The 24,771-nt window shown below is 42.3% G+C and overlaps 1 protein-coding gene across 15 annotated transcripts in view; it reads left to right on the top strand.

Annotated features, from left to right (window-relative positions):
* Window positions 1-1,980: 1,980 nt before the first annotated feature.
* Window positions 1,981-24,771, top strand: part of Ebf1 (EBF transcription factor 1) — a 400,988-nt gene continuing 378,197 nt past the window's right edge. For 7 of the 15 annotated variants that reach the window (XM_078051753.1, XM_078051755.1, XM_078051738.1 and 4 more), the window contains exons 1-5: window positions 4,309-4,496; window positions 5,153-5,309; window positions 5,860-5,923; window positions 6,596-6,651; window positions 17,125-17,198. In XM_078051753.1, coding sequence (XP_077907879.1) covers window positions 4,324-4,496; window positions 5,153-5,309; window positions 5,860-5,923; window positions 6,596-6,651; window positions 17,125-17,198 — 524 coding nt within the window. In that variant the 5' untranslated portion in view covers window positions 4,309-4,323. Of the gene's footprint in view, window positions 3,035-4,308; window positions 4,497-5,152; window positions 5,310-5,859; window positions 5,924-6,595; window positions 6,652-17,124; window positions 17,199-24,771 lie in introns of those variants that run through there. The other 8 variants (XM_078051777.1, XM_078051779.1, XM_078051764.1 and 5 more) reach the window with 2 other exon arrangements.

Raw genomic sequence — 24,771 nt, 5'->3', positions numbered from 1 at the left:
AGGGGTGATCTTTGCTTTCTGACCCCTGTACCTTGAAGGTCCCCTCTGAACTGGGGGAAGGGGTTGGCTCTGGGAATCTTTGGGGCCTGAGGCATCAGGTTAAGCTTGGAGCTTTGGAAAGTTTTTTTGTTTTTTCCAAGAGAAAAACATACAAAATTTTAAATTTATTTTTAAACGCAGGCCAGTTTCAATTATACATTTAATTTCCCCTCACAAGTCTGCCACCCTTCCAGTTTCTACCATTATACCTCTCTTGAGCACCTACTGTATGCCAGGAAGTCTGGTAGATGCTATGGGGATCCCCCTGGATGAGAATAATCTCTTCAGGCAGTGTCTTGGAGAAGATGACATTAATTATGGTACCAGGAAGAAAGTCCTCAACACACAGAGGTGCAGAACAAGTGCTATGAGAGCTGGGCAGGAGATAGTGTTTGAAGGAGATAGTTGCCATGCATTTGCAGGCCTGGAACACACGCTTTTACCCAGTTTAGGGATCAAGAAGTGGTTCCACATTCCTGTTGTGCCAAAAGCACAAAGCTTAACTCTTAACTATCTCCCTCCATTCAACATAAGCATGTGTACCTTTCCATCACTGACTCTTCCTAAATCAAAGGGCCAAAGGCGGCCAGTAGAAAGGGGACCTGGATTTCTGGCAGAGAATTTCCCCCCAAGGGGTCTTTAGCAAATTTGGCTAAATTCCTCTGAGAGCAATGAAACAGAAGTTCACCATGTGCTTATTAGAGGTTACAACCTGCTAAAAAATGATGGGGCACACTACCCACATCTAGCCATCACTTTTGCCAGCCACAAGCATATATGCTAAAGGTAGAAGACCAAGTTCTTCTCTTTTCTTCCCTCTTTCTTCTCCTTCTCTTATTCTTCCCCTCCCTCTTATTATCCCCCGCCCCCCCCCGCCATGGCTTCCCCCTCCTTCTTTCCGTTCCCTCCCCCAGCTCTCCCTTTCTCTGCCCACACCGCTGGAACAGAATTTAGAGAAGTTTGTTTACTCCTCCTCCCTGCCCCGCGCACTTTTAACAGGAAGAGATTCTGCAACAACCGACAAATCAGAGATAGATGTGGTTGTCGTTTCTCCTGAAGAAGAAGGAAAAAAACTACTTTGGAGCGGGGGTGAGGAGTTGGAGACTGAATTTGAGAAAAATTTTAAAACGCACCCTGACCCAGTCGCAGTAAGACCCATTATCCCACTGTTCACCTATCTTCACAGTAACCCAAGAGAAGTGAGCGTGTAAGAACAGTGCTTAACACCGCTGGCCTCGGGTTAGTGAGGAGCGAGAAGCGTTTCAGAGGCCAGGTTGGATTCAGAGTCTGGGTCCCCCACTGCCAGGGGATCCACAAAGCCTTACTTGAGCGGTCCTGAATTCACCCGCCCCTCCCAGCGTGGAGACAGTGTCTCTCCGAAAGCTCCCAGCACCGACCTCGCGACCCATATTCCATCCCACCACCCCGCCTCAAAGCGAAGAGGTGGGCACCTGGGACACGCGTCCTGCTTTTTCTGTCTGGGCTCTCCTGTCTCCTCCACTTTTGCCCCCGACGTCCCAGGACTGCGGAGCAGGACGTGGCATCAGCCCTGGGAGAACGAAGCCTGTATGCCTCGAGCGCGCCCACGGCGCAGCAAGGATGCTAAGGGACAGCAATAGCCTGGATGCAGATCTCCAGCTCAAATCCCTGGAAAGGATACCCCCCTCTCCTTCCTTCTGTCCCCTTTTCCGCTTCAGTCGACCCGACTCCTCCCCAGCCCAGACGCCTTGCTCAGCGCTCCCTCGCTCGCCACTTTGCAAGGAACTTTGCCCGGCTTCTCCGAGCCACCAGGAGAAGGATGTTAATGAGGGAGCGTGGCCTGGCTCCGAGAGCAAGCCAGATCCTCAGAGGCGATTGGCTGCGGCGAGGCGGAAGAATGACGTTATGCAAAGAAGGGGCGGGGCTTTGAGGCTTGAGCCCCGCCTCCTCCCTTTGGGGTTAGTGTGCCTGTGTTTAGCTCTGGGGAGAGTCAAACTGGATTCCATAGGGAAAGCCTGCAAATCACTTCTATTTTAGCAAGGAGAAAACAGAATCTCCATCCAGCAGGGTCCACCCCTCTCTCTTTCTCCCTGTCCTCTCTTTCTATCTCTCTCTTTCCCTCCCCCCCCTTCCTCTTTCCCTTTTTCCCCCCTTCCCCCCACCCTCTCTGGTGTAGCTGTCTACGGCAACCAGCGTCCTCCTCATCTACACGCACTGAAAGGAAAGAAACATCTTTGGTTGAGAGAGAAGGAGGAAAAAAAAAAAAGAAAGGAAAAAACTTGCCTGGTTGTGGAAAATGACACTTGAAGTAGCAAAGCCGGCAGCGCGAGTTGAGTCTATTGTTTCTTAAATTGCTATCACGTTTTTTTTTTTCTTCCTGCTTGTTCAAGTGAAAGGTACCTCTACAAAAGGAAACTCCAGCCCCTCCTGTTCTCCACCGGCCTGTGATCACTACCAAAAAAAAAAAAAAAAAAAAAAGAGAGAGAGAGAGAGAAAAAAAAAGGCAAAAAAAAAAAAGCGAAAAAAAAAAAAAAAAGCACCCAAACCAAAAATCAACCAACCAAACAACCCCCAACAGCCAAGCATACATCTCTAATTTTTTTATTTTGGTCTTTTCGTTGGATTTTCCCTTTCTTCTTCTTCTTTTTTATCCTCTCCTTTTTTTTTCCGTGTTATCGCTCTGTTTTGAACGAAGGTTTACATTTTTAAAAAATTTGCTTTCCAGCCCGCCTTGATCTTCTAGCGCGAGTTCATCGACTCAAAAAAAAAAAAAAAGAAAGAAAAGAAAATCTCTGGTTGGCGTTTTCTTTTTTTTTTTTTTTTCTATTTTTTTTTTCTATTTTCGAGGGGGAGGAGATTTTCCACAAGAAAAGGTTGTTTTCATGTTTGGGATTCAGGAAAGCATCCAACGGAGTGGAAGCAGCATGAAGGAAGAGCCGCTGGGTAGCGGCATGAACGCGGTGCGGACGTGGATGCAGGGCGCCGGGGTGCTGGACGCCAACACAGCGGCGCAGAGGTGGGTATCGCGCGGGGACCGCGGCCGAGGGAGCTAGCTGCTAGCGGGAGAGCTGGGAGGCGGCTGCCGCCGCGGCTGCCCCGGGGCCGGGCCGCACAGCTGCGTCCGCTGCTGCGCTCTGCTTGCAGCCTGAGCTCTGCGCTCCCCGGCTGCGCTGCAATCGTCGCCTGCGGCCGGAGAACCAGGAGCTGCCTGCGAGGAGCCCACGCTTTGCCGGCACTTTCCGCTGCCTCCTCTGTGACTGTTTTCATTTTGTTTTAACCCAGAAGAGGCGTCTCGCCAGCATGCTGTTGGATATCTGTGTTTTGTGATTGTTCTTTCTTTTTCTGTCAGGCTATCTCTATTTTTCTTTTTTCTCCCCTCCTCTTCTTTCTTCCTTCCCTTCCCTTTTCTTCCATCTTCCCTTTCTTCCTTACTTTATTTTTTTCTTCCTTTCCTTCCCTTCTTCTCTTCCTTTCTTTCCCCTCCTTCCATTTCTTTCCTTTTCTCTTCATTCCTTCTCGTCTCTCTTTCCCCCTTATTTTAAATTCCCTCCTTTCATTTCATTTTCCTCTTTACCTTCATTTTCCCTTCCTTCTGTCCTTACTCTTCTTTCTCTTCTCTTCCCTACTCTCCTCTCTTTCTCCTTCCCATTACCTCTCTGTCTCTTCTGTTTTTCTCTCCCCATTTCTCCCTCGAGTCTTCTCTTATTTCTCCTATCTGGTTCTCCCTCCCTCCCTCTCTCTCGCCTTCAGTTTTTCTCAGTCCATCGGTAGAATAGCAACTCCCAACTTTAATTCTGACATCTCCTAAGTCTTCCCCACCCCCTGTCACCATGGCCTCTTCCAGCCCCTCTCCCACTCAAAACTCCCCAGATGCTAGACAGTGTGGCCCGAAGGCACTGCCCTTGGAGGTTGACTTGAAGAACTTCCCTGGGCACACCCAATGCCCTTTTCCAGGGGTTCCTGATCCCAAGCATGAAACAGTGCCCTTTTAATTCCCGGCCACCAGTTGGGCTTAGGGGAGTGGGAAACCTGGTGGCCCCAGGCCCTATCAGACTCAGAGTGCGGAAGGGAAAGAAGGAAGATGACTAATTACATCATCCCCAGCTTCCCGGGGCTGGAGACCAGAGTCCCCGGGCACTGTTACCTTCCCTGCCGAGCATAAGGTTGGGGATAGTTGGTAGTGAGAGTGAATTGGGTAACTGGGCTGGAAACGAAAGTTATGTGTGTGTTTGTGTGTGTGTGTGTGTGTGTGTGTGTACGCGCGCGCGTGCGCGCGCGTCCGGTGCGCCGTGTGTTTGTGCATGTATGTGCCTCTGTGCGCTTGTGTTTGGCAGGTTGGGCTGTCAGTGGCAGTCGGCACCCCTGGAGCCCCAGCCTTCAGTCTCCCAATGGGGGAGCTCAGCCAACAACTCTGGCCCTTATGATTTCTGGAATGATTGTGAGGATTTCTGCAGAGCAGAGAAACTTTCCCAGGACAGGTCTTTACAAAACATCTTAGTTCTTTCTCCCACAGAGACCACCCCGCCCCCCCGCCCCCGCCAACTCTTTGAGTCCTATCCTGGACTCTTCTGCACATGTTTTGGGGTGGAAATTTGGCTTCCCCAGGCTAGGCGTCGGTAATTGGCCAGGGCGCGGGAGGTTTCCTGAAGGGTGGCTGTTGCAGCGAGAAGCGGAGCGTGTCTTCATTCATTCCCACCTGTCCACGTACCTGAGTCAAGAGATTCTAAAGAGTAGCGGGAACCCATTCCCATGCCCCCTCCCGCTAAATTGTAAACGTTGGGCTCTTTTCTTCAAACCTCATTCACTGCCACTTTTCTTCCCCCCCAACTCAGCGCAGTTCAAGTCGGAGAAAATGCTTATAGCGTTTGTCTCGCGCGCAAAACCCAAACAAAACTTTCACACCTCTTTGGCGAGTTTTGAGGACGCGCTCTGCCCTCCGCAGGGAGGACAAGCACAAGCAAAGACATGCCTACTGGGTTGTTGGCTACTCCTGGGGGGCCTGAGGGGTCCTGGAGGGAGTCCACTGGGGAAAGAGGAGGTGGGTGTTTGAGGGTTCTCGGGTGTGTAGTGGTAACAAGGGGGGCGCGAGTCGACGTCTTGCTTTGCCGTCTAACTCTGCGTTCTTTGGCCGCAGCGGGGTGGGTCTGGCCCGGGCTCACTTTGAGAAGCAGCCGCCTTCCAATCTGCGCAAATCCAACTTCTTCCACTTCGTCCTGGCTCTCTACGACAGACAGGGCCAGCCCGTGGAGATCGAGAGGACAGCCTTTGTGGGGTTCGTGGAGAAGGAAAAAGTAAGTGGGCGCAGCGCCTCCTCCCCTTGTTCGCGGCTCGGGGAGCAGGCCCTGGTGCCTTGGGAGGCGCGCTCCTCCATGAGTGCAAAGCATTCACAACACACTCCTGTGAGGGGTTCCCAAGCCATTTCCCGTCCCGGACGAATCTGGGCTCCCAGTTCACGGGGTCCTCCTCCATAAAAGTTCGCGTGGAGCCCCTAGAGCTGGAGAAAGGCGAGCCCGGCTTCACAATCCACTGTCATGGGTGCCGGGATGAACTCGTCCTCGACTACCAGACCACACAGCGCCTGCCTCTGATGGTCCAGGCCCGCGTCCCCAGGCCCTGGGAAGAGGATCACCCCTTCGCGCCCCACGGAATTTTCTGGAAGGGGAGAGAGAGCAGTTTGGGATGGGAACGAAGGAGGGATCACAGTTTGCAGCATTTTCTGTTGCTCCGGGGCTCACCAGCCCGGGGACCCGGCTTGGGGAAAGTTGCCTCGAAGTTGGTCCACTCGCTCACGCCGACCTCTCTCCTGCGTCTCTTGTGTCTTTGCGTCCTGCTGCAAACTAGGAAGCCAACAGCGAAAAGACCAATAACGGGATTCACTACCGGCTCCAGCTCCTCTACAGCAATGGTGAGGCTCTCATCCTGCCTGTGCCTGCACCCTGGGGTTCCATGTCTGGTCAGGGCACTCAGGGATCTCCGGGTGGAGTAAAGCCTTCCCAGGGAAGCTCAGTCCGCCATCCTGCAGGTGAACCTATCTCTCCTAAGTTTCCTCTTAGGAAGTTTCACCAGAACAGGCCTGGAGTGGCCTCAGGGCCGCTTTGTGCCTCCATTATGTACTTGAGGCCAGGTGTCATGCCCCAGTCTTCTCTGGGCCACTTGCCTTATTTCTCCCCTTTCTGAGGCCTGTTCCTTAAGTGTGGCCCAGACCCCAGGCCCGAGGTTAGCAGTGGTGGTGGCCTTAATGGCTCTAGGCGATCGCAGAAGGGCTGTTGCCTGGGAAGGAAGAAGAGTCAAGTTTGGGGTCCTGCTCCATTCCTAGCTACAGGCTTTATGTCTAGCTTCTTAGAGCACCTGGGCTAGGCCAGCGGCAACTCTCTGGATGCTGGGGGAGGGAGGTCCAGGCTGTGCTTTTCCAGGGATGGGGGTTCCGATTTGCCTGGGATCCTTTGCCCCGTTCGTGTGGTTGAGTGTACTTTAGTTGTTCTTATGATTTGTTTTGTTATTATCGCCCCCTTCCCTCGCGACTGATTCCCTCTCATTTCTCATTTAATTCTCTTTCGTTTCCTCCTCTTTCCCCCAGGGATAAGGACAGAGCAGGATTTCTACGTGCGCCTCATTGACTCCATGACCAAACAAGTAAGTTTCTTAATTCCTCGCTGTGGGGGTGACGCTGGGGTCACAAATTTCCGGGGAATCAAGAAGCTGGTAGCTCCACAGCGGGAGGACGGGAACTCAAACCCTCCAGGCCAGTGTGGACCTGGGACCACGCTGCCGGTGCGCCTTCCCAGCCCTGCGCGCACTTGCGCCTCCGCCTGGAGAGCGTAGCTCGACGGCTCCTTCCCTCCAAGGGAAGCCCAGGCCTTGGGAATTGAGCCCGCAGGGTGCTGAGTGAAGTGGATGGGGGCTGAACTTCCTCTGACTTGGCCCCAGAGCCCCAGGGGGCGCAAAGGGCTCTGGGGCGGTTTGGGCTTAACTTCTGAAACCCAAGCCAACCAGGCCTCGCAGGGGAGGCCCAGGGCTGAGGAGTTGGAGGCTAGGGGCAAAGGCGGCTTTCCGGGAGTGGCAAGAGGGCCAGGCACGGATGACCACTCCACAGATTTTTTTTTTTTTAAAGGGGGGTGGTAGTGGAGGGCAGAGTTGGAACAGGGAGCGACAATTGTTAAGGATATTTTGCAAAAACCCTCCCGCTTTTGCCTCCAAGTTTGGCAGGATGCCAGGCAGCATGAGTGAGCTTGCGATCTTAAAGGTACATAGACGGCATTTTCCTAAGCTCCCAACACGCGGTGTCAGGCAGTATACATTAAGGTTGAGTTATGGTTTAAAAGATACAATTATGAGCCGAGTCAGAAGAGAGGCCTGACATTTTAATGAGGCGCAGGAGCTCTCCCCTTCTTAATTTTAAGAAAAAGTTTAGTTTCAGAATGAAGTGGCTGGTTAGGTAGTTGCAGAACTTAGTAGCAGAAATAGGAAGACAGCTTTATAGGGTGGGGGAAAAGAAATCAGAACAAAGAGAAAAGTTATTCATTGTGTACTACCAGCATTTAGTAAGAGGGTTACAACTTGTTTACTTGATTGTTATTTTAAAAGGTTCCCTTTAAAATAAGGGAGGTGATATTCTCTCAAAAGCTGGCTTAGAAAGCTTGAAATCAGGGTATGCATGCTTATTTAAAAACTGCTTTTAGAGATGCATGGCTTAAATATGTTGTCCAAAGTGCACATTAATTCGCTGTTGGTAATTTTAAAATACACTCAACAAGAATCAACTTAATAACAGCTAATTTCGATGACTGCTCTCATATTTCATTGTGACCTAAGTAGAAAACAAGAGGGTATGAAATGTATTTTAAAGAAGAATAAATATCTATTGAAATTGACCTCATGTTATTTCCTTAAAAGATTTGCCCTTCTTGAAGATTCTGCTCATTACTTATTTGTTAGATCAGAGTAAATTCCCATTTATGCTTTCAGGCTTGGTCTTATTTTCTTTAATGGATTTGATTATTGCATAGGATAATTATCTTGCATAATTATATGTTTATGTGTTTTGGTAAGTTTTTTTTTCTTTCCAAGCAGAAACACAAAAGCCTGACTTCAGTAACTTTTTTTTTTTAACAATATCGAAACAAAAATATCTTAAGTGGAGTTTTGTTTTCAAAAATTGTCTTTGATACTCTGGATATCCTTTCCTGCCATTCTTATCAGAGGGGGAAAAGAAGGGGGAGAGTGCAAACTTAATTCATATTCCATATGTATTTATTAGGATTTACTAATAAAAAGCTAATAGACATAGATAAGTATATAAGACCCATCTGTACAACATTGACCACTGAAATGTTAATTGTATGCACCACAGTTTTAAGGAGCACAAAATTTGAACTGATTCTATATGAGTTAAACCTCCTCAAAACTTTATTTTAGATCTGTCTAAACAAAATGTGCCACCAAGAATTGGTTTTTCCATTCTGAAATGAACTGACTTTTACACACTATGATGGGAGAATAATCTTTTGATTTTCATAAAGCAATACATCAAATACTTTACTAACAAGGTCATAGAGCTTAAGGAAACTGCAGCTAAAGTCATTCTTCGATCATTTGTTTCATCATAAATTCTAGAAGAAGGGAAGGAGAGAGGGAGGGTGGGAGGGAGGAGTGAGAAGATATAGTTTTATTTTTAATGATAGCTCATCTGAGAAAGGCATTCACCCTATGTGACATCTTTCTGAAAGTTAAAATTATAGATGTATGCAATTATATATTTTGGTGAAGAGTAACCTGAAAAAAAGATTTAGTAATTGTCTAAGTTAGTGTAAAATATATGAAGGAAAAGGGATATTTCAAGACATACCTGTTCGTTTTTATAGTAATTGTTTAAATAACCACCTTCTCTGTAGCTTTTGATTTGAAAGTCAGTTCTTGCTCATTATCCATTTGCTTATTCTTTGATTACATGCTGTAACAGTTTTGAAAGTAGGTTATCTACTTGTGTATACATTTAATACAATAGTCTCCAAAAAGCAGGTAGATCAGCAGGAAGAAGTCTACCTTTCATTAGCTGTGACATAATATTTATATGTAGCCTTAGAGAGTAAAGCAGTAAATCCTCATCTGGCTTGAGATTATTTTATAATTAAATGTCCAGTCTGATTCTAAATTTCTTTCATTTTTTTAATTTTACTTAAACAAACAGTGGTCCTTTCAATCAGAAATAAGGCTTGATATGAACTGACTAATTAAATGGTTACTTTTATTCCCCCTGGGAAATTCTTCCTGATAGACTCCAGATTTTGATTTTAGAGTGTAGAGTAAAATACTTCTGGTGATGTGAGGGGTTCTGATGACATCATAAATTGTAGAGGGAATACCTGGCCACTATTCAAGTGTCTTCTTAGTTGCTGGTTTATCAAAACATTTTTTGTTGTAGAGATATGGCTTTGTATGTATGATGTCATATCCTTACCTCCCAAGCTGGGATTAAAATTCAAAAGAAGTCTTGGGCAGGCAACATGCAAAACTATCTGTGCATTCTACATTTTCATAGATTGTTCCTGATCTTGAGTTAGCAGCATTGAGATCAAACAGAAATGTATTCAATCAACCAAGATGTATTGATATGACACAGAGTTTCACACCTTTTCAAAGTGTCTCATTAGACTATTTTGGATAATGACTTTTAATTTTGGACTCTATCAGGAAAGGAGAACCTTCAATAGAAGTGAGTGTGTAAGGCTCTGAGGCTCCTTACAGCTAAGACTTCTTTGTAAAATTCATAAGACATAATATCTTAAAAATATTGTTTGCCAACTGGAAAAATAAAAGTCTTGCTTTTGGGAAGGGTTTTTCAAAACCAAGTTTAGCTGGACCAAAAATAGATTGTTTTCATGTCATTGCTGTTTTTGGTATTCCATTAGTGAGCATTCAAAAAAGCCCTGTAGGATCCAGAAGTTTATGGTTGTTGCATCCAAGTAACAGTATCTACTGCAGAAGTTCAGATGAACCCGGCAGAGGAGGTCAGAGTTTCAAAATGCCTTATTTCAGATTTTGGTCTACTACTTGTAATATGATTACATTCTGGGATTGCTTCAGTGAGGTATTTATCATTAAATAGTTAAAAACCAAAACATTATTATCTCCCTTCCTACCATCTTGCTTCAAGAGTGACATTTTTTTTTCAGTGACACTCAAAGAATATCAAATTTCATAAACTTATCAAAAACAAAATGTTCCCTGCCCAAACAAAAGCTTTTTTTTTTTTGAGAAAGGAAAACAGTTATCATCTTAAACTTTTGTATGTATGGATTTAAAGGTGGGAGATGTGCTTTGGAGGGACACACAATGGGGGGTCCAAGGTGCAATAATCAAATGCTGTCAGATTCTTTCTCCCAGCCAGGCTTCTTTAAATATTGTTTTGATATTCCCAGTACTTTAAGTTATTGATGCAAGTGCATTTTTTTCCTATTGATTGTTTTATTATATCCTGCCACAGCTATGCATATTTGATTAACAACCTTCTCAGTTTAGGGTTCTTCATTGGTAGATAAACACATTTTTAATATATCAGTAAGCTCCCAAGAAATTCACTAGTCCAGCAGAGAGGTTCTTCCACAGATTTAAGGAAAGAAACAAAAAAAGATTGGACCAAGTTTGTAATCAAGGGCCACATTTCAGCAGCTTTCTGTCTCCTATGGTAACATGTCAAAAATGCAGGTGATTTAAATTTCCTTGCACATAGAGGAATGAAGAAGTTTGGAATTTTTATGCATGATCAGGACCTGTGTTTGGGAAAATGTAAACTCATCACAGTGGAAAATGTGTTGTTTGGAGTCTGGGGGTGAAAACAAAGCTGATGGTTTTGGAGAGATTGCCGGAGCCAGATGGCCTAGTACTTCCCCAGTCTGGCGGTCCAACTGCTCCCTCCTGGATAATATACAGCCATTTGTTCGGGGATATTTACGCTAGAGCTGTTTCCATGTGAATGTTTGAACAGCATTAAAAACGAACATATTAGTAGGGATGCATTTATCGAACTTGTATGACTATACAGTCTGTTATGTCTGTCTTTACTTAGATTGCTGAGAGGGATGAAGGAGTGTTTAGACATTGGTGAATTGTTGACATAGTTGTTGAGCAAGAAAGATTTGGTCTTAGCAAGTAATTAAAATATATAAGCTTTTGGAACCAGACTAATGGGAATAATGATAGTACTCACCTGGAACTTCTGCTGTGGAAATTAAATTAATTCATACATGTAAAGGGCTTAGAACAGTGACTGACACATACTAAGTGCTTAATAACTTATCTTCTCTTATTATTTTATTATTATTATTATTATTATAATTATTACCATTGCTCTATTATTATCATTGCTCATTGGTGGAAAAAGTCAATTGTATTTATTAATATGGATATAGATTCAGTTAACAAATGACCAAAATATCTTTTATTACTGTTAGGAAAAGAAATGTAATGAGGAATTGATATGATTTATTTAAAAAAAATTTTTTTTCTGGGGCATTTGGATAGCATAGGAGTTTTGTTTCTTTGTGACAGGAGAAATGCATTCTAAAGCCCACTACATTGGGTACACATTGGCTTTTTATTCAGGGCTGTGTTGTAACTGTACAGCATACTGAATATGATATAATTCCTTTGCAACTTTCCAAATTCACTTCTGAAAATGGGCCTGCTTAGCTGTTGAGCTGAAATTACATCTTTGTGATCTGTTCACTAGTAGAGAAGTTGCTAATGGAAGCAAAATAATTTTTTATTTTATTTTTTATTTTAATTTATCCCACTATTAATGTCATTTTGCTGTCTGACACAATTGTTTATGAAATGACAGGTTTGTAGGGTTTTCTTTGGCACAGTTTAATTTTTAACTAGGGCTTCTTTACCTACTATTAATTTCTAGGACCACATCAGCTAGTGATTTTTTTTTTTAAATGACAAGCAGTGCAACTTGGTTGAATGTGATGATTATTATTATAGTGTGTTGATATTGTAGGTGTTCATATTATTTTTTGATTAGTTCAGTTCTCTGTAATTTGCTGCCAAAGGCATGTTGACAATTTATATTCAGAGGATATTTCACTTCTGGGTGAAGGAGGTACTTTGTATGTCTATGAACTTAGTCTTTAAGGTGACAAATTAAATTTGGCCTTTTATTTTGTGTATGGGAAAAAGAGTAACATTTTCAAAGTTTTGATTTGAGTGGAAAAGTAGGAGTTTTGTTAGTTTTAGATAATCTTCCTTTTTCTTTATCTCTTCCTTCATTTTTTTTTTTTAAACTAAAGATGACAAGTTTTCTGTTGTTTGGTTGCAAACTAAGAGAGGCTCCTCATGGAAGCATTTTGTTTCTAAAAGCCTTTCAGATTTTGCTGTGCCAATGTTGAAAGTATTCTCCTTGCTCCTTTTTTTTGCGGGGGGGGGGGGCCCTGGAACACAAAGAGTTAAAACTATTAGAAAAGTAAACAAAGAGAAGCCCTGCTCAATTCTCTGTACTTCCTTTGGCATCCTATTGAAGTGTGATCCTGGTGTATTTTCACTGAGTATTTTTCGTTTTACTGTGTGGTCTTTATCCAGAGTAAGTTTTAGTTCACTTTTAAGAGTCAGTGATACTTTAGAAAAGCAAGGGTAAACCTGGACTTCAAAGGTGCCCTCTAAAACAGTGGCAATTGAGGCACACTTAGTGTCTTGAGCAGGGGGTTTCGAAAGATGTTGCAGGTTAACTTATAAACCGAGCATTTGAAATTGCTGGTATTTTATCCTCTACCAGTAAAACTTGCAGCACTGTTGTTGTATAAGAATGTGAAAGTTTAACAGCTCCTGTTTTTTTTTTTTTTGAATTTATTTAGTTCATTACAAAAAAAAGCAAAACCCCAAACAAAAACAAAGAAACAAAACAAAACCCTCCTCAATCTGAAAGAGGGAATTAAAATAATATGCAATATTTTCTATCTCATTTTCTGACTGATCATTAGAGGACACTATTTAGAAAGGGAAGGCTGGTGCATCAGAAAAAGAAATCTGCTCTACTTTGTTTATCAATGTCACCAGGATTTTCAAGTTGAGATAAACTTATTGCTATTTACAATTTTACTTTTCTTCCTGGACATGCATTCCTACTGCCTTAAGGGATTTATTTGCCATTGGCAGGATAAATGTCAACATCATTTTCACTTGATACTGTATTTTTTTTTATTTCTTAAGTTACAAACCTCAACTTGATTCACCGTCAATTGATTTATTTAAATAACATATTTTTGTATAATTTCTCTCCCTCTGCTGCCCATCTTTGGAGCAGGCTTCTCAGCCTCACTTCTGATAAACACATTGATTTATTTAAACCACTGTTGTCTTTGCCGCTCTCACAGCAGACACCTTCCTCCCAGGGAGCAGACGCATGATTTACTGTGGAGGATGACAATAAGCCTTCTTCTTGGTGTCCCATTGTCTGGGCCCTAAACCAGCTGTCTATTAAAATGGTTTCACTTAAAATAGTCAATGCTGTTTATATGCTCCTGGGATCTCCCAGCTGACCCAGCCTGGACCAGCTTTACTCAGACCCTGCAAAGTGCATATTTAAATTAGGAAGAATGGCAGAAACTTCCCCTAAGTTGGTGTGAGAGGATCCCCATCCTTCTGAGCTTAACCCATTAAGCTTTGCTTAGCTCTGAGCCAGTTTTGATGTGTGCGTGCTAAATATAGATAGTAGAGTTTGAAGAGGGGCTTTCAGTTGGGGGTGCAAGCTGAAGGGGGAACTTGGTGGCATTTTTAAGCCTGTCTTATTGCTGCCACTCTGTCTCAGAAATGTTAACTCAAATAAGTTTATCATATCATTATATATTGGATCTCATTGCACTGTTGACTTCTGGGCCCATAGGATCCATATGATGACTGCGTGTGTGTGTGTGTGTGTGTGTGTGTGTGTGTGTGTGTGTGTGTGTGTTTAATAAGCCTTTGCAGTAACAAAAACTGCTGGGTGGGGTTGGAGTGGCTTTGTCTTTGAATTCCACTGGAAAGCTAACCCCTCTTACAGTGAGGTTCTAGTTCACTTTAGATACAGGATTTCAGACCTAGTCCATGGTGAAGTTTTGCTTTGCTTTTATTTTAGAAGTCACAAAACAACTGTTTTCTCTCTGCCTTTAAGTGTTGAGAAGTATTCTTCTATCCATGTGCAAGAAGGAGAGCAGAAACTTCAAGCTTCACTCCTCCCCAGAGTTCCTAATTATTTCTAAGCAAATCCACACTCATGGTTTCATTTTTCTATGCTTGATTTGGAGAAAGATTCTCTATTTTGACTCTTCAGCCAGAAGTGAAGTGGCAGTTTGGTATTTGGTATAGAGATGTATTACAGAGACTCCAGGCCTTCAGCAAATGATGTGCAGCTACCAAAGAGAAAACATGGGACCTCTGGTGATCCATATTATTTGCTTGGGGGAATGGCATATATTTGCAGTGCAGTGTAACTTTAATCAGATATCATCGGCCCACTGATTTAAATGGAATCATAGCTTCAATAAAATAATATTTATATCATTTACAACTAATCAGAATAAGAAAATCTAGTTAACAGACCCCCCCCCTGCAAAAAAAAAACACAACAAAATAACTTTTTTATTTTAACAGTAAGGGAAACCTCACCAATATTTGTGAATTTATTTACCAAGTTACTTGTTTTAGTTTAGCAAGATAAATATTAAAGTTGGAACAAAGGTTATCAAGAGTATTAAGAGAACATACAAAGAATTTAGTGATGATGGGAGTGAGCAGAAATGCGTCATTAGAATTTTTTAGCACCATGTATAAGATCTAATCAGTAATTTACTGTTTTTTAAGAATTTTTTTTCAGCTATGATTACAGGAAATAAAGCAGGCTGACTTTTTTTTTTTTTTTGGTTTCCAGAGCATTTTCAGTTAATGCATTTTTCTTGAATAAAACAATTTCTTGGGAATTTGAAAAGGTCTTTGAAGAATATAGAAACAAATGGGCAAGGGATATAGCTCAGTTGGTAGAGTGTTTGCCTTGCATGAATAAGGCTCTGGGTTCGATCTCCAGCACCCTCATTAAAAAAAAAAAAAAAAAAGGAATGAATCATCTGTGTGCTATGAACAGTGGATGAAAATTTGAGGCATAAGAGTTATTAACATAATGTAGATTATCTCTGCAGAAGATAGTTCTGAATTACGCAGGTACAGTGATAACATTATAGTGGGGAAACCTGGCAGATGATCTCTGGTGAATGGCAGGCAACAAATGGTCAGAGATTAGGTTGCCAGTAGTGGCACTGGTGGATAGTATGACCTGATAGGGAGGGTTCCCCAGCACCCCATAGTATTCCCACCTGGAAGTACATCACTTTAATCTGAGCCTGAGGAAACTCAGATCAACCCAAATAGAGGGATGTTTTGCAGAATGACTGGCCTGTATTCTTCAAAAATGTCAATGTCAAGAAATTCAAAGGCTCACAAGTGTTTCATATTAGAGGAGACATGACAGCTGAATGCAGTGATTAGTATTGGATTTTCTTTTGCTGTAAAGGACATTATTGGGTAATTGGTAATCTCAAGAAGGTCCAGAGATTAGATTATTGTATTGTATCAATGTTAATTTTCTGATGTAGATAATTGTATGGTGGTTATGTAAGAGAATTCCTCATTTTAAGAAAATACAGGCTGAAATATTGAGGACATGTCTGCAGTTTACTGAACATTTTTTTAGGGAGGAAAGGGAAAAGAATAAAGCCAACTTAGTGAAATGCAAGCATTTCTGGACTCTGAGCAGCAAATATCCTGGACTTCTTTACATATTCTTGCCACTTTTCTGTAAGTCTACTATTATGTCAAAGTAAAAATATTAAAAAAAAAACCCTATGTGGTTATGATAGCCTAGCTGTAAAACATGATTCTGATTGGGCCAATGGTAGGGAAATATTTCCTCCTCAATTTTTACTTTGTTGCAAAGTTTGTTTTTCCACCTGGTTAGATATAATAACCTGGATCTCTTCTAAGGATCTTTACATACTGGGTCTTAATATGTACCCATCATTTGCATACTCTGAATGTTCCAGCATCAAAAACAAAGTAAATTAAAGCCAACTACCAGTTAGTCGGTGCAGCATTTTTATGTGCTACATAATAGTCTCTGGCTAATTTAAGTTTTGTCACCAAGAAATTGAGGGTTATGTGAATGTGTGAAAGTAATTTTATTAACGATTTGAAGCTGTGTGATATTAGTATTATTCAGTGATGCAGTGTTAAGTTAGCTAAAAATATCTCTGTGCAGAATACTGTGCTGCTAATAGCCCTGTGTTTTTCTTTGGGCCAGGTATGAACATCTAGATCTGTGAGGAAGCTGAGGTCTAAGGGAATCTTTGTAGAAGCAAAATGTTTGTGCACACATTACAAAAATAGACAAAAACATCTTGGCTGGTGAGGTGGTTTGGGATTTTGAGAGTGAGAGGCAATTTGTAATGTAGGAAGATAATTCTGTGGCTTAACCACCACACCCAGCATATGCTAGCAAGTATTCCTGTTTGGGTGGATGTGCACCCTGTGAGAGGGCCTTTTTTTTTAGTCTATGGTGGGAAGAGGGATTTTCCCTGATTGATTGAATCCTTTGTGAAAGGATGCAGTCAGTGAGTGGATGCCTTAGCTTCACCCACACTTGTTTTCTCCTGCTCCCCACTAGAACCCTAAAATTTGGGGCTGGGAGTAGTAAAGCAAGAGGCAACTGTATGCTTTTCTGTAATTTAAATAAATAGTATCTCAGTCTATTCAGTCTTCTGGGTTTTTTTCTTCTTATTGATTAGGCTTATTTTTATTCTGAATTGAAAAAAGAATTATGGTTGTCTTGACAACAGAAGTCCATCACAAACCCTGATCCAAAGATGTGCATCATAATAAGGTGGTTGATAGGACAGAGAAGGACATATCGTTTTCCATTCAATTTGGGGTGATCCTGAATAGTGTATTTGGAAACCATCAGCTCAGCAAGGTTCTGGCTCCTAAGGCCTAATTGGTCCTCAGCAGTGGCGACCTGGATTGAGATAATTTTTGTTCTGCTTCTTGGTTCCATTCATAGCTAAACAATCATGCCTTTGCTTTCAGGCCATAGTGTATGAAGGCCAAGACAAGAACCCCGAAATGTGCCGAGTCTTGCTCACACATGAGATCATGTGCAGGTAAGAAAAACCTTGGTCTCTCTCTTTAATTAGCCAAGAGAAGATGAATTAGTATCTCAAATGTAAGTGAGCTCAGTTTGATTTGGGGGTAAACATTTATCTTGCTTCTAGTGGACAATCTGAAAAGAATTGTTAGACGTATTTGGCAGTCCATGTGTCACGTGTAAGAGTGGTTCTCAATTATTTATTAGATTTTGCTCTGAAAGACACCCACTCCATTTTGATATCTCACTGTCCTCCCTTTCTTCCTTTCAATTGAATAAGATACAATATAATCCTTTTAATGTTAATATAGGCACTCAACTGCATTGTTAGTAAAATGAATAAGCATTCTACTGAAGCTTACCCGAGGCTTCTGTTTGGGTAAACTTGAAAGTTATAGTTTTTACTTTTTAATTCTCCCACTTAAAAATATGACTATCTTCGACTTGGGAGGCTGAGGCAGGAGGATCATGAGTTCAAAGCCAGCCTTAGCAAAAGCAAGGTGCTAAGCAACTCAGTGAGACCCTGTCTCGAAATAAAATACAAAATAGGGCTGGGATGGGGTGGCTCAGTGGTCAAGTGTATCCCCACCCTCAGAATGAACATCTCTACTTAGACATCATTTCTCCTTAAACTGAATGTGATTTTTTCATCTTATCTCTTAGCTTCTTTGTTTGTAATTGATGTTGTAGCGAATATTTCTTAGAGGTTGTGAGCTTTGAGCCTTTGGAAGGATAGCAAAGATGAACCCCGAAAAAGTCCAAAAATTTATCCTACTCATGTTTTTACTTTTGCATGCAATCGGACTAAAGCTACATTTGAAAATAGGGATGAGACCCTTGGTACCTCCACATGTGAGAGAATAGACCAGGGAATAGCCTTTTAACTCCTAGTCTTATTCTTTGTAAAATAATACCAGCACTTTGCTTCCAATATATTCTGAATAATTGGATAAAGCATTTAGATGCCACTGTGCATCAGAGAGAGGCTACTAATTGCTTTATTAGCTACGCAGCCTCCTCCTGGCATAAGGCGTGCTTGGCTACTACTATTACTGACCAATTGGTTTGGGACTTCAGCTGCCACCTCAGCATGGGTGGCCCTTATATGCTGCTCATGGACTTGTGGGGGAAAGCCATCTTAAGACTCTACAGGTGGAAATAAAACTCAAGGGCTTAATGTGCTTCCTGAGTGAAATCCCAAATATTAACTTCTTCCATGTCTATAAAAATTTCATTTTTTCCTTTTCAAAAAAAATGCTTCTAATATATTATTTCAAAATATATAGAACTTTCACAAGTTTCCACTTCAGTGATCTGTACAACTTGTTAATTATTCCAAAAATATATTGTTTTTCTCTAAAGCAGTAGCAGAATCCAAAAATGTGGTCATGGATTTGTTTTATGATGAGGCCAAAATTAGGGTTATGCTGCATATAATGATTGTATAATAAAGCTGAGTTGCACCTCTCAGAATTAAATGAGTAAAATCCATTTTGAAAAGCATTAAAATGTGACCTCCTTTGTCTTCCTGTTTTCCCATCATCTCTCTATTATTTTAGCTTCCTACAATTAGCATGTCATTAGACTGAATTTTCCGTGTTCCTCTATGTGTGATTCTAGCAAAATAGAAAAGAGACAGGAAGATGGATCTCAACCAGTAGGCCAAATAATATCTATACATCATAGATTTGCATCTTGTATCTGCACGTTTGGTCTATGCTAGAAATAATTCTGTTTTTGAAATGCTTAAAGATATATTATCCCTTTCACACACAGGCCTACCCTCTATTAATGCAGTTTATATTTTTCTTGTTTTTAAAATTCATTGGTCCAAAGTGCTTTATTATGCTGGTTGGTGTGCTTTATTGCTGATGTTCTCTCTATTTTTCAGAAACATAAAAATAGCAAAAATAAAATTCTCAAGCCACTGAAGGCAAACGATGCTGTTTGTACCAGGAGGCTAAGAGGGAAAAGCCATATTCAAAATGTCATCTTGCTAATGTTACAGATTACAGTTTTCCTGGCTGCCTATAGATGTGTAAGGGGTACTGTTTGTTTACCAGGCCGCCATGACCCCATTACACAAACCTGTCATCTATTGTGTGGCTAACAGTCTTTTAAATTGCAAATCTGATGCTCTTTAGGGGGCTTTAGGAAAAAAAAAATCTCACTTTCCACACCATCCTATTTCTCTTGATTTCTTGCCTGTTGTAAGTGGAAGTTGGGATGTGCTGAATTTGCACCAGGGGTGCAAATGCAGGCTCAATTATAAGCATAAAATTAGAGTCTGTTCACCATTAATCAGCCTGGCTAATTGCTATGCACCACCATTAGCCATATGGTGTGAAAGACAGCTTGCTCTCCCCAAGATGAAATTTCTTCATTGCAGACATGAAATAGTGAGGGCCCTGGATTTTAAAATAGCTTGTTTTAGATATTTAATTTCTAAACAACTTTCTGCAGTGCTTTCTATCAAAGCTAACTGCACAATAAAACTTTGCGTTCATGTCACAAAAGCTGTATATTTATAGTATGTTGGCTATGGTAAAGGAGACACAGAATTTAGATCGACAAGAAAGGGCTTGGTATGATTCTGTTTTGTTGCAAGCAAAGGAAAAAAAAAGAAAAGAAAAAGAAAAACAGAGTTATATCTGAGGTGTTGCAAATTTTAAAACCTATTGTGTTCTGTAGAAAAGCTGACCCCATTGCGTGAGCTGGCTAAAAGAACTGCCACCATTGGATTATAATTGTTACCACTTGGAGACAAACGTTTCTTGCTTGATGACATGGAGCTCTTCTGTAGCATTCTGGGAGAGTTTCTGCCTTTTTGGTGAATCGGCATCTGGCATACCAATCTCGATTACGTTATACTGATACCTGGTGGTGATGTTCTTCAAATAATATGAATCCATGAATGACTTTTTAGAGTAAGATTCTAGAAGAGATTTGCTTCTAAAGGCATCCTGACATCCAGTGTTTAAATGTGATTGGAAAATAGGAGTTCTACCCAGTAGGTGAACCTAGTTCTCAGTGATCTGGGGAAGGCTAGATGAAGTAGGTTTTCTCCACTTTTAGTACACAGAACAATGGCAGTGGGTGGGTTCCCAATTTAGAAAAGCATTCTTCCAGTTTTTAGAGCTTGGTTACTTGTATGACCAAGTGTTCTCAAAGCTAGCCCTGCACCTTGATGTGCTTTTTCTTGCTTCCTCTTTTGCTGGCTTAGTCTGATTTCCTCCTTTAGACACTCACTAGAGCCTGGCTCTTCAGAGAAGTTGGCCTAGCCCTTGGTCTGAGCCATGGCCACTTGGGTGACATCCTGTATACATTGTGCTTCCTTTGGGGCTCTTTTTGAGGTTTTAATATTAACTTTCCCATGTGGTGGTGAAGATTAAATGCTGTAATCCTTCTAATTGCTTATCATAGTGCCTGATACAGTCCATAATGAATGTCTATTATTATTTTTAGTAGTATGTAGTATTAATGGAAGCAGTATCAGCAATATCTTCAGTGTTTAGCTAAATACTGACACATCATTTCTCAGGATGAATGATGACAAGAGATTATTGAAAGGAAGTGAACTATGTATTGAAGCAAGAAAAGACTTTGTGCATTCCCATTTTGGTGGTTAAGGATGCCTTCATTCATTTGTTTAGCATCTTCTATGTGCAAATCTTCAAGGAATAGAGTTGGATCCTACAGTAAGAGAGCTGTAGTTCACCTGGAAGCTGAGATCTGTAAGCGGACAACTAGATTTCACCCTAGAAAGGGTTGAATATGATAAAAGGTAGAGGTAGAGAGCTCTGCCTGTCCAGAAGAGGGATTAAATACTTGTAGGTGGTCACAGCAGCGGGGAACTGGATGAGGGATTTTAACAGGTATATGAAGGAATGTTGGAAGTCAGGCAGAATTTCTGTGTGGAGTGGTCTGCAGTTGGGTGGACCTGGGGCCTGGACCTGGAAAGAGAGTCAAAGGGTCAAAGGTAACCGACTCACAGGTCTTTTCCCCATGATGAGAGTTGAAGTTATGGGCTCAGATGGGATTGGTAAGAGTGAATGTGTAGAAAGAGAAGAGGCTGTGGCTACATTTTTGAGGAATAGTCACATTAGCAAGGAGCGAGGGCATATTGGAGATGAGGAAAAAGAACCTTTTGAGCATACACAGGTCAAGAAATAAAAAGAACTTATCTCGAAAAAGGAAGTTGTCCATATAACATGGGCTGGAGAGATCCACATGGGTGTGAAGACTCAGAAGAGCACCAGAAAAGTGCCAGTTCACTGAACACTTTAAGAGAGGAGGTTCAAGTAGGAGTTGGGTCTTATATGACAGCTTATTGGGCTGGTGGTTTTGCTTTATTGAGACTGGGAAAACTTGACAATGTTTTTAAACCATTAAATAGGTTAATGAAGAATTAAATAGGGATGGGGAGTCACAGATGCTCAACAAGAGGAATCCTTGGGGAAGTTCCAGGTGAGGCAGAGGTTGGACCTTTATACTTTAAGAGATGGGAGGGAGATAGAGGATAGAGGATAGAAGAGTCTCTTTATGTTTTGGCTTCCTTAGGAACTAGCCACCCTTACAACTTAATCAGATTATTCATCTATTTTCATTCTTTAGTTGCTGTAGTAAGTACAGAAGACATATTTTTTTGGGGTAGGGGGATACCAGGGATTGAACTTGGGGGCACTCCACCACTGAGCCACACCCCCAGCTCTATATTGTATTTTATTTAGAGACAAGGTCTCATTGAGTTGCTTAACACCTCACTTTTGCTGAGGCTGGCTTTGAACTTGTGATCCTCCTGCCTCAGCCTCCCAAGCCACTGGGATTATAGACTTGCACCACATGCGTGGCTAGTAGGGAAGACATCTTGTTTCTTATTGTGCAGCCGGGTTTGAAATGATGTTTTTCTCCAGTTGCAAGTGTCTCTCTTGAGAGAAAGAAGTTCCATGTCCAAGATGAGGATCCACAGGTCCCATGATTAGGGAACATTTCGGTGTCTCTTGATCTGATTTATGAAGCTGTGAGTCAGTTCCCTAGAAATTCACCGCCTGTGTCAGGCTATTAAGGCAGAAGCTTCTATGTTTGCTTTTCTCTGCTTGAGCTGTTTGGGAGATGGTGGTCCTGCTGGAGAAAGGGCTGCTGCTCTAGTCCACAATGTGTATACCTTACCAGGTGCAAGGGACCCCCTGCTGTGGCTGGCCACATGGCTCTCCTCTGTTACTTGGGTTGCAGATTGGAAGGGATGTAAAGAGTGGTGGCAACTGCCTGCTCTGGAAATCCTGCTCTGGTGACAAAGCAAATTAGGAAACTCCAAGCTCCATCTCCCCCGCAAGATGCCTGCTTTAGGGAGCATATGCCATGTCCATGCAGGCGTATATAGTAGGAGCCTAAAAGACAAGGTTGTGAATGAATGAGGGTCTCACTGGGTAATGAGGTATAATGAGCACTGTGTTTCCTTTTATTAACACAGTGACTTTTCCCTGAAAGTGCTTTACAGCGGTTTCATTTATTGGATTGTTTCAGTATGAGGCCTCTTATGCCTTAAGCATCAGTGAATTTGTTCTCCTTTCAACTACTGGTCCTCCAGGGTCAATGCCTGTCTTGTGTGCAGTGGAGATGGGAGCCCATCTTTTTTCTTTTGAGTTGAGTAGGAGGAAGAACCCAATGGACAAGAGATACTGTCATGGGAATGGAGGAATCTAGGAAGCCACAGGGCTAGGCAGCAGCTTAGCATTAAGAAAGACCTTCTTTCTCCTAATGGTGGTTGATTTTTAATTTTTTTATTAGGAAACTAATTTTACAACACAAAACAGAACACTAAAAAATCACGAAAATAAAACATCCTCCAGTCTTCCCCATTGCCTCTTTTACCCCCTGCCCATAGGTTAACTCTTCGAAGATCCTATTAATTGATTAGAAAATGATTCCTGAAGTCATGTGTGCTGGACTCAGTTCCAGTTCCAGTTGCTGGGGATGTAGAGGGGGACCAAACAGTCTAAGATTCTGTGCTTGTGTGGCTTAAATTCAAGTGAGAGAGACAGACCACAAAAGAAGACAAATCAATATGAAATACAGCATGGTATTGCCAAGAGAGGTACCGCAGGCTGAGGCGCTTGGGAGCACGGGACGTCAGGGACAAAGGGAGATGTCTAGAATCCTGTGCCAAGTGAGGGGTGAGCCAGGCTAGTGAACAATTCCCCCTTCTTTTCCCTCCCTTTCTCTTGCACTCTTTCCTTTTTCTTCCAGAAATGGGATTATACTATGCACATTATTCTGCAACTGGTTTCCCTCAATTCACAATACAATGTACACTTTCTTTCCATGATAGCACATCAGACCCCACCTTTATTTTTTTAATGATGCATAGAATTCCATATATTCCACAAATATGGGTATGTATTTATACACACATCACACACACACACACACACACAATATGGCTGTGTGATACATTGAAGTGATTCAAGAAACATGAAGCCTGTTGAGCTATTCTTCATACTGTTCATGAAGTTCTCTTTATGAGAATTAAGTGACCCTGGTCCCCTTCATTTGTATTCTCCTCTTCTTCATTCTGCCTCTTTCATTCCTGTTCTATCCTTCCTTCTACACTTCTGTTCTTTGCATCTGCCTGTTTGCCTTGGTCCTTCAGGGCACAGCATAGAGGCATGGTTCAATGTAACTGGTTGCTCTCAGGGGTATTTTAATTTTAAGGAGATGAGGACCATGCTGAAGTCCAGGGACACACCTCAAGCCTAGTGTGGCACTTGTTTGGGGGAATGGGTTAGCAGAAGTGTGATGTGGAGTGAACCTTCCTTCCCTTAGCAATGTCTATCTGGAGGGTCACTTGGCCCCTTTGTTTGTCCTTTATTATTCCCCTGGATTGTCACTCCCTCAGCATATCATACTCATTCATTCATTCATTCATTCCTTTGATTACCTAATACTTGAGCTTTCTTATTCAATCCCAGGATTCATGCTACTCATTAGGAAGGTAAAATTGACATTTTCTTTCTTCATGAAGCACATGAGTTACAGGAGAAGGAGAATGAGAGAGGGAGAAAAATCTAACGAAAGATGCAAAAATACACACCCAATAATGTAATTTTATTGTATCCAGTGCCCTACAAGAAAAACACTCTAGAGGAGCCTAATTTAGATGAAGAGTGCATGTCAGGGCAAAACTCTGAGGATGGAGGAGTAGGCTGAGCTATGAGGTTTCAAGGAGAGGTTGACTGACTGGGGATGGGTTGGAGATGGGATTGGCCAGCAGAGAGGCCTGCGCAGGCCTGGGCCCGAGGGCTGATGGAACACAGCACATCAGGGGGATTGAAATTGGCCTGTGAGGCTGGAGCTTGGCAAGCTGGAGAGAAGGGGCAGGAGGTGGGGAGGTGGTCTGGCATGGCACCCAGTCATGGATTTGTTCTAATCCATTTGGCCTGGAACACCAAAGTGACACGTCCCATAGATGTTTTCAAAAGATCATTCTGGCTGTTGGAGGAGTCACAGTGGCAATGGTGGGACCAGGTGGGAAGCCACTGTGGGAGCTCAAGAGAGACATGAAAGTGGCTTGGCTGATGATGGTGGCAGTA

Source organism: Ictidomys tridecemlineatus, chromosome 1 (genome assembly GCF_052094955.1).
Source record: "Ictidomys tridecemlineatus isolate mIctTri1 chromosome 1, mIctTri1.hap1, whole genome shotgun sequence".
In the NCBI taxonomy this organism is placed as follows: domain Eukaryota; kingdom Metazoa; phylum Chordata; class Mammalia; order Rodentia; family Sciuridae; genus Ictidomys; species Ictidomys tridecemlineatus.
This window is presented reverse-complemented; position numbering and strand designations above follow the sequence as displayed.